Here is a 15,067-nt window from a genome sequence, read left to right as displayed (position 1 = left end):
CTGCGCAATTTCCTTTCCTCAAATACAATTTTCGACTGGTGCCCACCGAGATATGTGAGACAGTTACTGCATAATTTTCTTTCCTCAAATACAATTTTCATCTTTTTACTTTCAACACACTCTCCGTCTCTCTTGCCATAAGGGCATGGTTAATAACACTGTTACATGATGGTGCGCAAATTGTGAGCAGTGTGAGCATTCAAATAAATAAACAGAAGCAACGACAGCTGCTCACAGTCGAGAAACAGGATTATCGTACGCTTGAATATTCCTGAGAAAATATGGTGTATGCTTATTAAGCTCTCTTCAAGCCGATCGAAAAACTCTACGGTGGCAGGGTAGCGTCAGGCTTGGGAACGATTGGGACTAGTTTTCTTTATGCAATTTGCAGCAAGTCCTTTAAATGTTTACTTCATTTATGTAGCTAATTTCTGCCAATTTTTTCATAGTAAACGATATGCGCGCCATATTTGCATTCTGAAAAGGCCTAATTATGGCGGCATAAATCTTTTTGCCACTTTTCAGCACTCGCACTGGGTACAGCAGCATACACTACGATACGCGGGTCTGAAAACTTTTCAGGGATCACCAATCTCGTTTTTATATATATATAAGACATCCTCTGCAAGAAATTTGTAATCGGTACATCGATACGACTAAACGGCCACTGTTAGTAACAAGCGAAGCACATAGTATTTACAACACCTTCAAGGTCGTAGGGTTTAATAGAGTACTGGAAATCGTTTGTTACCGTACACGTTTTCGTAGTCTGACTTTGTTGCAGAACTAGAAGGTTGTTGCTCTTGTTGCCTGTGCACTTCGTACTATGCTTCATTTTCTCGTTCTCTTTCTTCGGTCGAAATCAACCACCTGTATTATTTCGCAATAAATAATAAAAATGAACTAAAGTGGCAGTCGAGACAAAAACAAAAGTTGCAGCAAGGAAACAACGCAATCAGTAAGGCTGTACACGAATGAAAAATATGGTTTAAAAGTATACAAAAAATATTGTTGAGGAATGGCTTTGAGCGCTATTACAAGCAATGACCGAATGGCGTGTTTCGCTGCTACGCCATGATGGGGAGCCACTCCAAACAAACGCGCAAAAGAAAATAAAAAATCGCCGTGGTCTTAAAATCGATTCCAGCGTTTCCATTGATCTTGCACGGACGGCCGATTGCGATTATGTTTCCCCGTTAAAGTTGCTCCTAGCACTCAAAAGTCTTGGTAGCCTGCAGGGCGTGATGTTCAATGTCAAAAGATCACGTGTACTTTGATCATGACGCGAGCGTTCCTATCCGAAGAAGTCCATCTTCGGTCTGAGCCAGCGCCAAAGGGTGCCCTTGGCTCGAGTCCTGGCCCAGGCCACCGACACGGGGTCGTGGTCGTTCGGAGTCCGTAGGTCGAGCAGGTGGGCTGCGTTGCGCACCGCGATCGACGTCGTGGTCTCCGTGCCCGACAGCACGCCACCGTAGTACCACGGGTCCCTCAGGTTGTTCCTGCACGCCAGGTCGGAAAGAAGCGTGAGACAGGGAGATGCGTAGCGCTCCACCAAGCTTGCATTGGTGATGCGAACAGATTCCCACCTCTCATGCTTTTGCTAAGATGAAATCAAATCAAGTGTGTTTCGCTGCAATAAAAACGGTTACAAAGATTCCGTACACAAGGGAGTCTCTTAGCCCGCGACTTCAATGAGATCTTCAATAGATAACAAGCACTAAAAATAAAATATCAACCTGCATAGACAAAAATAATACAACTGGAAGCAAGCACACAATACACAATTAAAAAAGGTATGAGTAAATTAACAAAAATTGATTTAGCTTAACTGATAGAGCATATCAATTGAACGCACCTAATGTCAACACCACTTTTTGGCAAAAAAGATGACGCTTAAATCTGATCTCCGGCGCAAAGCAGGAACATGACTGCAAAACCAATGGAAGAGAAGCAATTGCTCATTTAAGGCTTTAAAAAATTTTAGACATCCAGATCCTAGATTTCCTAAAAGTTTATCGCATAACTATTACGTCTATAAATCATTTTGTGCTTAAAATAGACATCCTATGAGCATACATCTTTAGGGTCCACGACTATCGGACAACTGCGAATATCGAATGGAATATCGAATAGCAAATCGAATCGAATTCGATTCGTCGAACGAATCAAGTAGTGCATGTTTAGAATTCTTCGAAAGGAATCAAATAGATTCTTAGTTTTTCGAATAGTTTTCGAATAATTGGCACTACGTTCAAGTAATGTCATCCGTATCTCTTTTCCGCGACTGATCCTAAAACAGGAACCACACACTCTGCGTACCATGCTGCAGGTACGTTGTACACGGGATGAAGAGTTCAGAGCCGCGACCTGCTCCGTTCGCGAGGCGACGTTTATAATGCTTATACATGACCTCAGAGATTGGAAGACGTGGTAGGGCGCCGGCAAGTTCAAAAAACATGGATTCGATGCCCGTCTCGGAAACGTCTCGCATTCGTACAGCGTTCAGAGTACGACATTCATGGCTCTCCCGCAACGCAGCTGATTTGCCACGTCGCTGCTGGTGGCTTTATAGCAACCGCTCTGGCTGCTACTACGCATGCGCGCAAGATTGCGCGCAATTCAATCGTTTCAGGTTGATATCTTGAGCGGCATTTCAAGGTGTCTGGCTCTTTCTTGTCGCGACAGCGCGCAACACATCGACCAAGTTGATCCGATGCGTGAGACACCGATGAAGTGCACGAGGTGGTAACGAGGCATTTGGCACCTTTAGGCGATGAACATGGCTAACTCTATTACGTCTCTATCGAGAACCTTCGCTAGCTCTTGAGAAAAACTATGAGCAACAGGGTTCGACATCAGATTTAGTAGCGCGGAAATTTCGAATTCATTGACATGTTTACTAAAGGTTTAGTACGCGAGCAATTTTAGGTTTCTTTTTTGTAGAATTACGCAAATCTAATTGTCAATTCTCTTTTTTCTCTTCAAAACGCAGCCACGCGAAACACGAATCGAACCCCCAACCTCTTGCTTATCAGCCCAACGCCCTACGGGTGCTTAGAGGAGGCGACTCACGTAAATATGACGTTAGAGATATCCCGCAGGTCGCTCCCACCGTACAGCATCTTCAGCCGCCCAGGGCTGGGAGTCACTCCGAACCGCTGCCTGCACCTCTTCGCCAGCTTTCTGATGTCCCACTTCTTGGGCCGGAACATGTCTTCCGCACCGTTGCTGCACTCCGGCATCACTAGTTCGGTGCAAGTCTGCGAACGCGAATGAAAACATTCCATCGTTCAGCGAATGACAGAACCACGAAAGTCGTTTCGGCTTTGATTCTGTTTAGGCATCCGAAGGGATAACCACACCTCACTACTACATATCGTTTTCTTACACCTCAGTTGCTTTGCATACATCCGATATCTTTACGAGTCGTATTTCTAGATAATATAGATTGAAAAAAATTTGATTTATACACTTACGCGGGGTACCGTTTGCGAGATTCTTTGACCTATTTAGACAGTACTTTGACGTAAAAGGTTGGCCTGCTACAGGTGACATCAGTGGTTTACGAGTTCGCGTCGTCTGTTAACTGCTTTTACCTGAGTTTTAGAAGGTGCTAACAATGTCTTTGTCATCGAATCCTACAAAGGTTTTATCAACGACAACGATTATTCGTTGCACGCTTGAACGCTTTGGCTTCTGTGCCATGATTAAGGAGTATAGAGCAGCCTATTAAGGTAAAGGTATATAAATAATCTAATGACCATCTTTATTGTTTCATAAGTAACGTAAGATATTGGCACAGTTTGTTTACCTGGAACATCCAGCCAGCGTGTACTCCAACGTTACCGTCAATGCTGTAGCATGCGGCGTTTCCGGAACTATTGTACAGGATAGATGCCGCCTTGTGTAGGCTTCGCACGAGGTCTTCACCCACCTGCAGCGGGTTCCATAGGAAGCGGCAGGCTTCCTGGGTTAACGGGAGGTTATAATTAGTAAAACACGTTGCGGGGCTAGTTGGTTACGGGCTAGTTGGGCTAGTTGGTTAATTAGTACTCCAGGCGAAGCCATTCCTCTAGGTCTTTCAAGTAACTTGGCCGCATAACCGAAGCGAAGAGGATGAACCTTTTTTGAGCAGCGGTGTTCGACCGTCAGATATTCTGGTTGGTTGTTTAATGGTTAAAAAATAAATGACCCGGACGCATTCGGTTCACGCTTTGACTGGCAGCCGCAGGAGTTAGTCTAGGTAGAAGACGTGATACGTTCCTCTTAGCTGGGAAGAAAACGATACTAAGCTGATTCGCAAAACATGGACGTGACATTATGATATTGTACGTAAGAGTTAGGCCAGTTACGGAACTTTAATTCGTTTCTGGTCGCAAACTATGAGCCGTTCATACATTGCTCGCCAATACACTGTTGAAGAGGATGGCGAGCTGCTTCACACCACAGCTCTAGAGCCTGGATTTTATTACTTTTCTGTTATGTTCAACAAGAGCGCGGCAGAGAGCTGTGCTCACTCTGATTCCGACGAGAGCATAGTCTGCTCGTCGCCATCACCACTGACCATCCTTTTTCTTCTGATGGCGCTACATCGCCTAATGAACAGTTTTATTTGAAAGCTTCCTTCTGCCATGATGTCTATACCGCTTGTCACAGCTGTTAGGTGACAACATCTTGAAGCTGAAGGCCGAAAGATTTTCTTCCTGCGTTATCAGTATACATAGTCTTCTTTCGATAAAACTGTCCGGTGTGTGTGAAGCTCCCCCCCCCCCCCGCCCTTCTACCTTGGCGGACGTAGGGGATCGGAGCGGATTGGGGTGCCTTCCCGGCAGCCCCTGGTAAAAATGCATCTCCCACCTTCGAGCCTAGGTCCCACCATCTAGGCACTTACACGCGGAGCTGAAGTGTCGCCTTCATTTTTTGTTGAATTTACTGGTAAGCACAACATGCTTGCATAACGCTAATACAACAGTACACTTCCTAACGTTTCATGCATTCATCGAGCATTGCGTAGGGTCGATGAGACTTGCCTTGACTGGATTCGCTGGCAGCTTGCCGAACAGCTCCGTGTCGTAGGGGTAGTCGAGCATGGCCATGGTCTGGTAGGCCTCCTTCAGCCAATGGTAGAGCTGCGGCACGCTGTCCTTCGTCAGCCGGTGGCAGGAGTGGAATGCCTCTGTCAGGAAGCTCAACCCATCATCTGTGGAAAAGAAAGGGAAAGAACAAGAAAGCTTGCTTGGCAATATATCTGCGAAAAAAATAAAATCTTTACTGCTTGAAAATAAAATACAAAAAATGCGCTCCAGCTGTTTTCTCCCATTGCCTTGTTCACGTTTAGGCTTTCCCAGCGTTCCTGCACACCAGTGACTAGTGTATCATATCAGTGCCGGTGCCTGTTTGCTATCACCAGCTCATGTGCAACGTGCTGCACTGCCTCCTCTCTTCTTTACCCTGCCTCCTCTCCCCACGATACATGGTGTCAGATCTGGGATAGCCACCCTCGTCTGAGAGCAGCGGTGGCGGTTGCCGGCTACAAGCAGCAAGAATGGATTGCATCAGACCACCGGAACAACTGCGCATCACCGGAGACGGTGGTAAGAACTGGTCCCTCTTCAAGCAGAAGTTTGAAATATTTTGGCAAGCAACGTCGTGCAGTGAAAAGCCAAGATCCAGCGCCGTGAAAACTGCACAGCTTCTAAGCTTGGCGGGTGAAGACGCGTTAGAGGTCTTCAATAACTTTACTTTTGCCACAGGGGAAAGCAAAGGGAACTATGATACAGTGGTCGCAAAGTTCGAGTCGTACTGCGTCGAGCAGCAAAACGACGTTCACGAACGATACATATTTCGCACTCGCATCCAAGATAAAGGGGAGTCCTTCGAGCAGTTTCTTCGGGATCTCAAGAAACAAGCCAGGCACTGCAACTTTGGCACAATGGTCGACGACATGGTGCGTGATCAAATCGTTTTTGGCACGAACTCTCCCCAGCTTCGGGAGAAGATGCTAAGGGACAAAAAGTTGATGCTTGAAAAAGCTGTTGCTTTATGCAAGACTGCAGAGACTGCAGCCCGTCAAAACGAAGTATGGAACACAAGAAAAGAAGAGAGGAGGCAGTGCAGCACGTTACACATGAGCTGGTGATAGCAAACAGGCACCGGCACTGATATGATACAACTAGTGTCATGTTTTGATCGCCGGTAGCGAGCGCAGCGTAACTAAGTAAGGATATTTAAAACTTTTAATTTCGACACAACCAGACAGGTCAGAGATATGGTTTGGAAACATTGTGATTATCATGGCCGACTGTTTTTCGTTGATGCAAAAATCTGGTCTGTAAATTGCATCCTTCACTCACACCGACTATTTCGGAGAACTCTTCAGATTGTTTAAGAATACACCTTGTTCTTAACTTGCACTGCACGGAAGACATTGCGAAGATTGTTCTGTGATGCTTGATGGAGCAACCACCATTTTCAGGGGGTGGGTATTAAGTGTGCCGTGAGTTAGCAGAAGCTCTCCTGATTACCGAAAACAAATAAATATGTCTGGCTAAACCTTCACCTCTATTGCAAGCTAGTGAAAAGGCGTTTTGAAAGCACATTTCACGCAATTTTGACCTGGTAGTGGCTTTTCCTTTGAGATAAGCGCCTGCGTGAGTGATGCTTTCTTTTTTAATTTTTACTTGTCGTGTTTTATGGCTTTTAGTAGTATAAATACACGTGTTCACTCAACAAAACTTTCACTGGCCAGTGGTAGCGCCTTAGTAGTCTTTCTTTCGGCGGTCTTTGTCATGTTGCATTCAGATATGTACAGTCAATGGGATATGCAGAACATTCTAAATTTCCGTGGAAATTTGAGTATTCCGCGCCATGCGGCACATGGTGGCACCTGTCCAAACTAAAACTGCTTGTCACGATTTGTTGGGCGTGAACACCTAAAAGCGACATTTTACTGCGGTTTCCTGTTCATTGTCAGGCCTGTTCACTTTTGTTGTTTTCTCGTTTAGACACTTCAAGGCGATTCTGGGCACTCAAATAGCACCGAGAGCAAAACTTTACTTTTGTCAACATGAAGCAAAACGCGAAGCTGCCTGAAGGCAAAGCCCCTTTTCCGCAGACTTTGGAATACCTTTGAACGGCTTAATCTTTAGGCTTGTTCCTCGGAGGCCGCCAGCAGGTATACCTTATAAAGGGCAGAGTAATCAATTCTCTTGTATATGTTTTAGTGCGATAGCAATAAACGACTCATAGAGAAAAAAATGTGGCGTTGGTCATAAAATTCGTCCATTGGTTAAAGGGAAGTGACGTCATCAAACTTTATTTTCACTGTCTGGAAGGAAGTGACGTTACCAGAACGGAAGTTACGCCACGCCCAGTAAAGGCATCAACAGCTTCTACTGCTATCGTTTTGGCAACACATGACGTAATTAGGCGTGCCTGTCAACTACTTTCGCGTGAATTTCGCCACCAAAGATGACCGTTTTCAACATGCTGCAAGAGCTCACCCGTGTCCGCCATCTTGTCCATGATTGCCCAAGACCTGCGTATACTGGCGGCGCAGTTCTGTGACTGGCTCTTGTAGCTGTCGGTGATTGCGCGAGCGAACTTGTCGCATGGCACTTCGCCGCTGTAGTACGCGATGGGTGCGCTCGACGCGTAGGCTCTGCAACGAAGATTGAGGGGAAGAAGTAAAGGGAAAGAAGACTCCAGAGTTACCTCGTGAGGTTTTGAACGTTGTGGAACGTCCCATGTGTTCCTTGCAAAAGAGACTGCGCAAATATCGAGAGTTTTTCATTTCTGTCCTTAAAGGTGGTAGGTGGTATGTGAGGTTTAATCTTTTTTGAATGGCTGTGCAATAAATAGGAGTTCACAGGAAAAAAAGTAGATACGATAGGGCAGAAGCGTAGAGGGTTTAATGTCCCAAATTGACACATACGCTTCGGAGACGCCGTAGTTGAGAGCTCCGAATTGAATATCTTTTTTAAGGGCCGCGAATAGCGCACGTCTTGAAACTACAGCCCTGAAAGCAGTTTTCGACATTGCGTCTTGATTTGCAGGAATTAATCGCGGTGCATTTGTCCCAACGGTCAGCTCCGTATGTGCACAAAGAAGGACCGTATGGTCGCTCACCCCTTGACGAGGTGTGGATAGCGAATGCGCATCCAAGCTGCAAGCATTCCCCCGTATCCTCCGCCGAACGTCACCACCATGCTCTTGTCGGCGCCGGGGGCGGTGGACTTGATGTGCTGGATGAGGTACGCGAAGTCTGCCAGTGCCTGCTCCGTCGTCAGGTAGCCACGCTTTTCCTTAGACTGTCGTAAGTGAGGCGCGTAGGAAAGAGGGAAAACAAATAAAAAATTCAAACAAATTTATTGCTCGTTATCAGATATAAAATGGAGGTTTGGTAAAAGCAAGACACATGAATTCAGCATAGGAATTGAATGAGGAGTTCACATAGTAAAAAACGTGAATACAACCAAAGCAATCCTTTAGGAATACAAGATTGAAGAAGGAAAAAAAATTATAATCTAAAGCAGTGACTAGTCATACAGGAGAGTATGAAAGTCACCATGCGTTTCCCATTTTGTGATATAGTTTCAACGGCTGAAAGTAATTTTCTGCAAGTAGGAAAAGACGTAATGAAGCAATAGTGTCTGGAAAATTATTTCACAGCGTTCTATCCAAACAAAAAAGAAATGACAGCTATCTGTAATTTGTCGTAATGTGTTCTTATGTGTTGTAGCGCGTTAAATTTTTTCGTTAATAGTGCCTTCCAATTACTTATTACAGCACCTGTACATGGGAGCCCTAGACTTACTGTGAATGACCGTTCTCCGTATGGCAGCGAATCCCCGTAGTAGCGGTGTTCCGCGAATACAAGCATAGCCTTGAAGTCCAGTGCCCAGTCGTACATTATTCCCTGAAAGAAGGAAGTAAGAACAAACATCGCAAGCTTGGACAAAATCATTTTTTTTTTTGTAAATGTCAGTTGAAAAAATTCAGGGGCACTTTGACTGTCTAAAGTGCGTAGAGGCGAAAGCGTTTTCCACACCACTTTCAGTGCTTCTGTGGCACTGGTGGCGTCACATGTAATTGAGTACTAATTACTAAGTGATGACAAATCACTAATTAATGGTTAATTACTTATTAATGCCTGAACACTAATTAACTGCTAATTAAGCTTAAGCTTAAGCTTCGCCTTTAGGAGTGGAACGCGACAGCGTGTTGTAGCGCTGCCAGGGAGTCCACGGAACGCCACCACCCGTTCGGCGCGATGCCTTGCCGTTTCAACGGTTTTTGAGGAAAGGAAATGGCGCAGTAAATCTCTGTCATCTCGGTGGACACCTGAACCGCACCACAGAGGAACGGAGGAAGTGGGAGTGAAAGAAGACAGACGAAGTTGGCCCATAATGAAGAAAATGAAAATTGTATTTGAGGAAAGAAAATTACGCAGTAACTGTCTCACATATCTCGGTGGACACCCATCAAAATTCAGGGGGGGGGGGGGGGGGTGCACTTTTTTGACCTAAAGTGTGGTCACTGATGTGTGGTTAAGATGTTAAGCTTCGCCTCTAAGAGTAGAACGTGAGAGCGTCTTGCAACGCTGCCAGGGAGTCCATAGAACGCCATCGCCCATTCGGTTCTACGCCTCGCTCGTCGGTAAATTGGTTTTTGAGGAAAGGAAATGTATTTCTCTCTCATATCTCGGTGGGCACCTAAACCTCGCCGGAAGAGAAGGGAGGAGGATGGCAGTGAGCGAAGACACCGTATTCACTAGACGTGTCTTTGTTCATTCCAAACCATCGAGCTGGCATGGCAGAGTGCGGAGCCTCCCGAGTGGCTCTCAAGACTAGAGCCGTTGTGTATGTTGCGGGAATTTTAAGCTGACGAAGCCAGTCTCGTGCTGGCCGACCACGACAGTGTCGTATGTATATAGCGTTATGTGTATTTTTGTTGTGCAATGTCATGAGCCAAAGACAGGCAATAAAGAAAAAAAAAGCTGGTATGGCGGAGTGGATAGCATGCTCGTCTCGCACTCCGAAGACCGGGGTTCGATTCCCGAGCTCGGCCAATTTCTTACTAGGTTTTATTTATTTATATGGCCTGACTAGAGAAGTTAATTAGGCTAATTGGGTAATTAAGCAATTAACTAAGCTCAGTCCCACTTACTTAGAGCATCACTATATGGTCCCTTCAATTGGTTACATGGTTACTAGCCAAAGTACAATTGGCCCCGTTTGAAATTGGCGCACTGTGACGTCACCACCGTTTCGACCAACTGAAAAGCGTGACATTCTCTGTCGACAACTGCTGCTTACAACGATGAGATATTAAAGGCTTTCGCCTTAAAATCTGTGCAGCCCCTCGACATGACTGCTGCGTTCACCCGTTCGTTTTCTGCGACGATTGATTGATTGATTGATTGATTGATTGATTGATTGATTGATTGATTGATTGATTGATTGATTGATTGAGTGATTGATTGATTGAGTGAGTGAGTGAGTGAGTGAGTGAGTGAGCGATTGATTGATTGATTGATTGATTGATTGATTGATTGATTGATTGATTGATTGATTGATTGATTGACACTACAGCTATGCATACCGCACGTTCTGCTTTTTGCATCTGTTTCATATATGCAAGTGCGGGTTTTACTCTGTCAATAAAGCAGTTGGCAAGGTGTGGCTATTTGAACGGCTTATGCCAAGGAGAGAAAAAGAATTTCACAGGACAAAACGTTGTCTTGTGAAGTTGTCTTTTTGTCTTATCAATCATTGAGCCATAGTTATAATGACTGAGTGATGTGTATAGAGGCGCTGTATTTAGCTCGCAAGCCCCTCCTCCATATGAAAGTTGGATATCACTGTGCCCAGTCTTGATGTTGCTTCGTCTTAAACGTGTTTCTGTTAGAATATGTTAGGTAACGTAAATGTGTACCTTAGAGATGGAAAAACAGCGCATAAACACAGGACAGAGAAAGAACACGGCGACAGAACCCGCTGGTCTCTCATCGTCCTGAATTTCTGCGCCTTAACAAAACTAAAGATGCTTACCATTTGGTTAGCCAGGACTTCGACGTTCATTTCGCTTCCAGTGCAAAAAAATATGGGACCGCCATTCTGGTTCCAGTGGTTCTCGTAGACGAGGTAGCGCTGGCGAAACGTGTCCTTATTGCTGAAGCTGAAGTGGTCAACCTTGGGGACAAAAAGTTAGTCAGTATCATCATCATCAGCAATTGCATAATCATTGTTTCAGCCAGACCTATTAACAAAGTACAACGCCAGCTGTGAACGCTATAAATTCTTGCCGATTTTCTAACCACATTGCCCCTAACTATCCTTCTTGCTTCCTCTGACGCACACAGTTCCCCTTCAAAACTTCAGTCGGTTTATCTTTTCAAAGCAACAAAAGTCCTTCCCAAGCTGATATATTCTTCCTAGTTTAACCTAAAATACTGCCAAATCCGTCTTGTTTCCTGACAGTCATTGTTTTTTTTTCTTCCTCTATTTTCCAACGTCTCACTGCTCGTTCACCTTCCCATTACTCTTCGCGGTGTGAACTTTCGTTCGAAATGCTCGAAGATAGGAACCCACAAGAGAACACCGGCAGGATACGTTGATGGCATTTGTTCCTTTGAGTGGTACTGATGAGCCACACTTCAGAAAGTGGAATTTCTTGCGAACTGCACTATGAGTAAAATAGAATGGAGTGCCTAATGGTCTCATTCGACCAGCAGTTCGGTGCCAGAGTCTATGTATTTAGGGATTTTTCTCAACCAATCTAGGCTCTTAGGGAACGCCAAAGACCCGTAACAATATCACTAGTGCAGCCGCCACGGTGGCTCAGTGGTTATATGGTGCTCGGATGCTGACCCGAAAGACGCGGGTTCGATCCCGGCCGCGGTGGTCGAGTTTCGATGGAGACGAAATTCTAGAGGCCCGTGTACTGTGCAATGTCAGTGCACGTTAAAGAACCCCAGGTGGTGTAAATTTCCGGAGATCTTCACTACGGCGTCCCTCATAGCGCCTGAGTTGCTTTGTGACTTTAAACCTCCACAACCGAACCAAACCAATATGACTACTGCCCCTAGCGATAGAGTTGTTATAAAATCTAGAGATAGGTAATTGTTATGTGGTCTATTGAGCGTTGTAGTAAACTGCTTTCCTTTCGTGATGGCTGTTTAGATGCTTATCACAATACTTTTGCATGACAATTTCATGCGGAACATACTCGTTGTCAAGTAATCACATTATAGAAAATATATTATCGCATGCCTCCGTAAAAAAATCTTCCATTTGCCAACTCATTTCAAAGAGCATTTACCTGCATAGAACACGCGCCAAACAATGAACAGATTATACTTGGAATGAATGCAGTAGGAGCCACTAATTAATTTTATGTGGTTCGAAAGACGTGCCTATGGAGAATTACGGTTTTTCAATGCTTCATTTGACTCTGTTTACCACAAATTCAAATAAAAAACTGAGCTAATGCTTTCATAAATTTCACTATGCAATACGTTGACCACTGGCCTTTGAAATTTCACAGCAAACGTAGTTAAAAATCGTCAATTTTTGAAATATAGTGCGTGACTAGTTTCTCGTATCAAGGATCTCATGTCCATTTTAATTCGTTCTTCTACCTCAGTTCGTTAATATACCAGGTTTTTCATTCGTAAATAACAAACTTTTTGTTGTCATTCTGTGCATCCGCCTCATATTCTGGAGGAGCAGGGTTCGATCCCCACCTACTGGTTTCCCACGGGTACAAACCTTCCCTGTCCTGATGCTCGACTTTTCTGAAGGGAAATACGTGAAAAAAAAATTGCTTCTTCGACCACACTTCATGTAGAATAAACATGTTAGCTATGACACCTTTTTGGCGAAGCTATTGCCTTCGCGCGGTTATAATGAAATCATAATCGCGATCTTTCTCAAAACCTAAATCTCGTTTGCATTTCAATGATTTTGAATGTTACACTCACCGTGGTCAGACCTTCTTGTAAGTTTTACGTTGTGCCATGCTCACGGCAACAGAAATTCTTCCTGTGAGACTAACCAAGAAAATGCGGACAAAGCCTTCTAGTTTTCGCGGCTGCCACCGACCACGTGCTGCATGGTGCCAAACCAGAAAAAAAAAATCGCGCGAATTTTGAATGATTTTTGTACCCTATTGACCTCTTGCCAAGCTCTTCCCGGCGAATAAAATGTTTTGCAATAAATTTCTTATTGCCTTGGGAACAAGTGGTTGCGAGCGCGAGAAGCACTTCGTAAGTCAAATTCGACAGCGCGTCTCAAGAGTAGGCAGTCATTATCAACATCTTCGCGCTACATCTTCAAGCCCTCCTTAGCTTTCTCTTCATTAGATATAGAGATATTTTCATTGATTTAAACGCTGTTCGCTGCTGGCTGCCGACAGATGGGGCTAGTTCGTTAAGACCAGGGAAGTTGCGAGTGAACGACTTTTTAACTTTGACACCCTGATCTGCATAATATTATTTATGTCCAACTTCGATTTGACATTTTTCTAGTAAAGCATGGTTCTTAGTGTCACCTCATACTGCATGGGCGCTCAGTTTAACGCCACTTTCCTCAACTGAATATTCGCTCTATTCTACAGAAAAACTGCGTGTATTGATAACGGTCTCCGGAATGCACTCACGAAGTGTCAGTCCTTTGAGGAATCCTGCCAATACTGCCCTTCACAAACTTACGCTTCTACTTTCGCGAAACCCAAGGGCACATCTTAGCATCCACAAACGTACGGACTCGGGCGAGTGTCCTAACCCCATTAAGGAAACCGCCAGTCTACCAGAAGACGTTCTACCGGAGATCTCCACCGACCCACGAGTGCCCTAGAGGAAACATCGCAGCCTGAATCCGCCGCAATCACTCACCTTCTGCTTGAAGTAGGCGACTCTGTATTTTTGCTCGGCGGTCATCACCGTCAGCGATAAGCGAAGAACGAGTAGTCCAGTCACGATTAGCATTTTTGTCCTCGGGAGGTCGGCGGCTAAAACAATATCCACTTGTCCGAACGACTCTTCTTAACAAACAGGCCTACTGCCAGGGGAACAACTATCGGCTGGCGGCTGAGACGCGACGTCCGCCGCCACGAAGAATCGAGAGCAGGCAACGGTAACATCCTTTCCCATTAAGAGGAGCATCCTGGGTCAATTTGCGTCCGCCTGTATCGACGCTTGCTTACTCTTTGCACGGAACCTGTTTCCTCCATCGCGATGCCGTGTCGTTACGGCACTCCCGTGGGGTCCGTTTGTGTTGCTGAGCGGAATGTTTGTGTCGCTGTTGTTCTTAATGCGCTGACGAACTTCTGGCAGCCAGAGGGGTCTCCTAACCTTCTGATTTTTTTGCAAAAGCACAACTTCACGACGTCAAACTGGCTCAACGGTTTCTGTGATCCTCGACCTTGAGGGTGACCTTGGGAAAACCGTAAGTAAAATAAATGTTGTCACAACTGGGATTCGAACCAGCGGTGGTGTCAACCGATCAGCTTCGCTAGCCACTGCACGAGAGCACCTTGCTATCCCCGCAGCCGATCATGGCTCGTGTTAAACTGCAACACACTGTCGCGCTGCTGTGCATTACACATCGTCTTCTTTATCACCTAATGCTATTTTCAAACTAATATTAGAGCTTTGAGCAATGTGGCGGAAGTGGCAAAGAGATGTGCGCTGCATGCGTTGGCGTGAAGAACGCTGTTGCAGAAACACGGCCCTAGAGCAATAAGTATTTTCGTTAACAACACTACTGCAGAAACGCAGCACAGAAGCGTAGGCCGCCAGCGTATACAATGGGTAGATTGCCGTTCTTAATAAGAAAGTTGAAGAAGCGCATAACTGGCTACCTGGGTGAGCGGACACGTCAATTGCGCTTTCTAGTATACCTGTGAAAAACTGTGCTTCCACGCTATATTTCGCGCTTAGCAACATGGAACCCGCCAGCCAATTTTTTTCTTTTGTTTGTATGACCAGAAACAAATGCTCAAAATTACACCCTCACTATCGCAATATCACACCCATCACAATATCACAACATCCTCAATATCAGAC

The 15,067-nt window shown here is 45.1% G+C and overlaps 1 protein-coding gene across 1 annotated transcript; it reads right to left on the bottom strand.

The window, feature by feature from the left end:
* Positions 1-1,294: 1,294 nt before the first annotated feature.
* Positions 1,295-13,939, bottom strand: LOC149366167 (lysosomal Pro-X carboxypeptidase-like). The gene is made up of 9 exons (XM_089569690.1): positions 13,895-13,939; positions 11,052-11,192; positions 8,816-8,917; positions 8,128-8,309; positions 7,503-7,660; positions 5,031-5,200; positions 3,812-3,967; positions 3,073-3,260; positions 1,295-1,499 (listed from the first exon to the last, which is right to left on the bottom strand). Exons 1-9 carry the CDS (start codon positions 13,937-13,939, stop codon positions 1,295-1,297), a joined length of 1,347 nt encoding a protein of 448 aa, XP_089425816.1.
* Between the last annotated feature and the right edge of the window lie 1,128 nt (positions 13,940-15,067).

The sequence above is a fragment of the Amblyomma mixtum genome, chromosome 1, assembly GCF_055824585.1.
Source record: "Amblyomma mixtum isolate Tamu chromosome 1, ASM5582458v1, whole genome shotgun sequence".
In the NCBI taxonomy this organism is placed as follows: domain Eukaryota; kingdom Metazoa; phylum Arthropoda; class Arachnida; order Ixodida; family Ixodidae; genus Amblyomma; species Amblyomma mixtum.
This window is presented reverse-complemented; position numbering and strand designations above follow the sequence as displayed.

What these genes read in the sequence shown, in the direction of transcription:
- LOC149366167 (XM_089569690.1), bottom strand. Translation starts at nt 13,939, where the DNA reads ATGACCGCCGAGCAAAAATACAGAGTCGCCTACTTCAAGCAGAAG. An exon ending in ACGGAGAACGGTCATTCACA is followed by an intron (nt 8,310 to 8,815) that starts GTAAGTCTAGGG and finishes CACTTACGACAG; the next exon opens with TCTAAGGAAAAGCGTGGCTA. An exon ending in ATCTCTAACGTCATATTTAC is followed by an intron (nt 1,500 to 3,072) that starts GTGAGTCGCCTC and finishes CCTGGCGTGCAG; the next exon opens with GAACAACCTGAGGGACCCGT.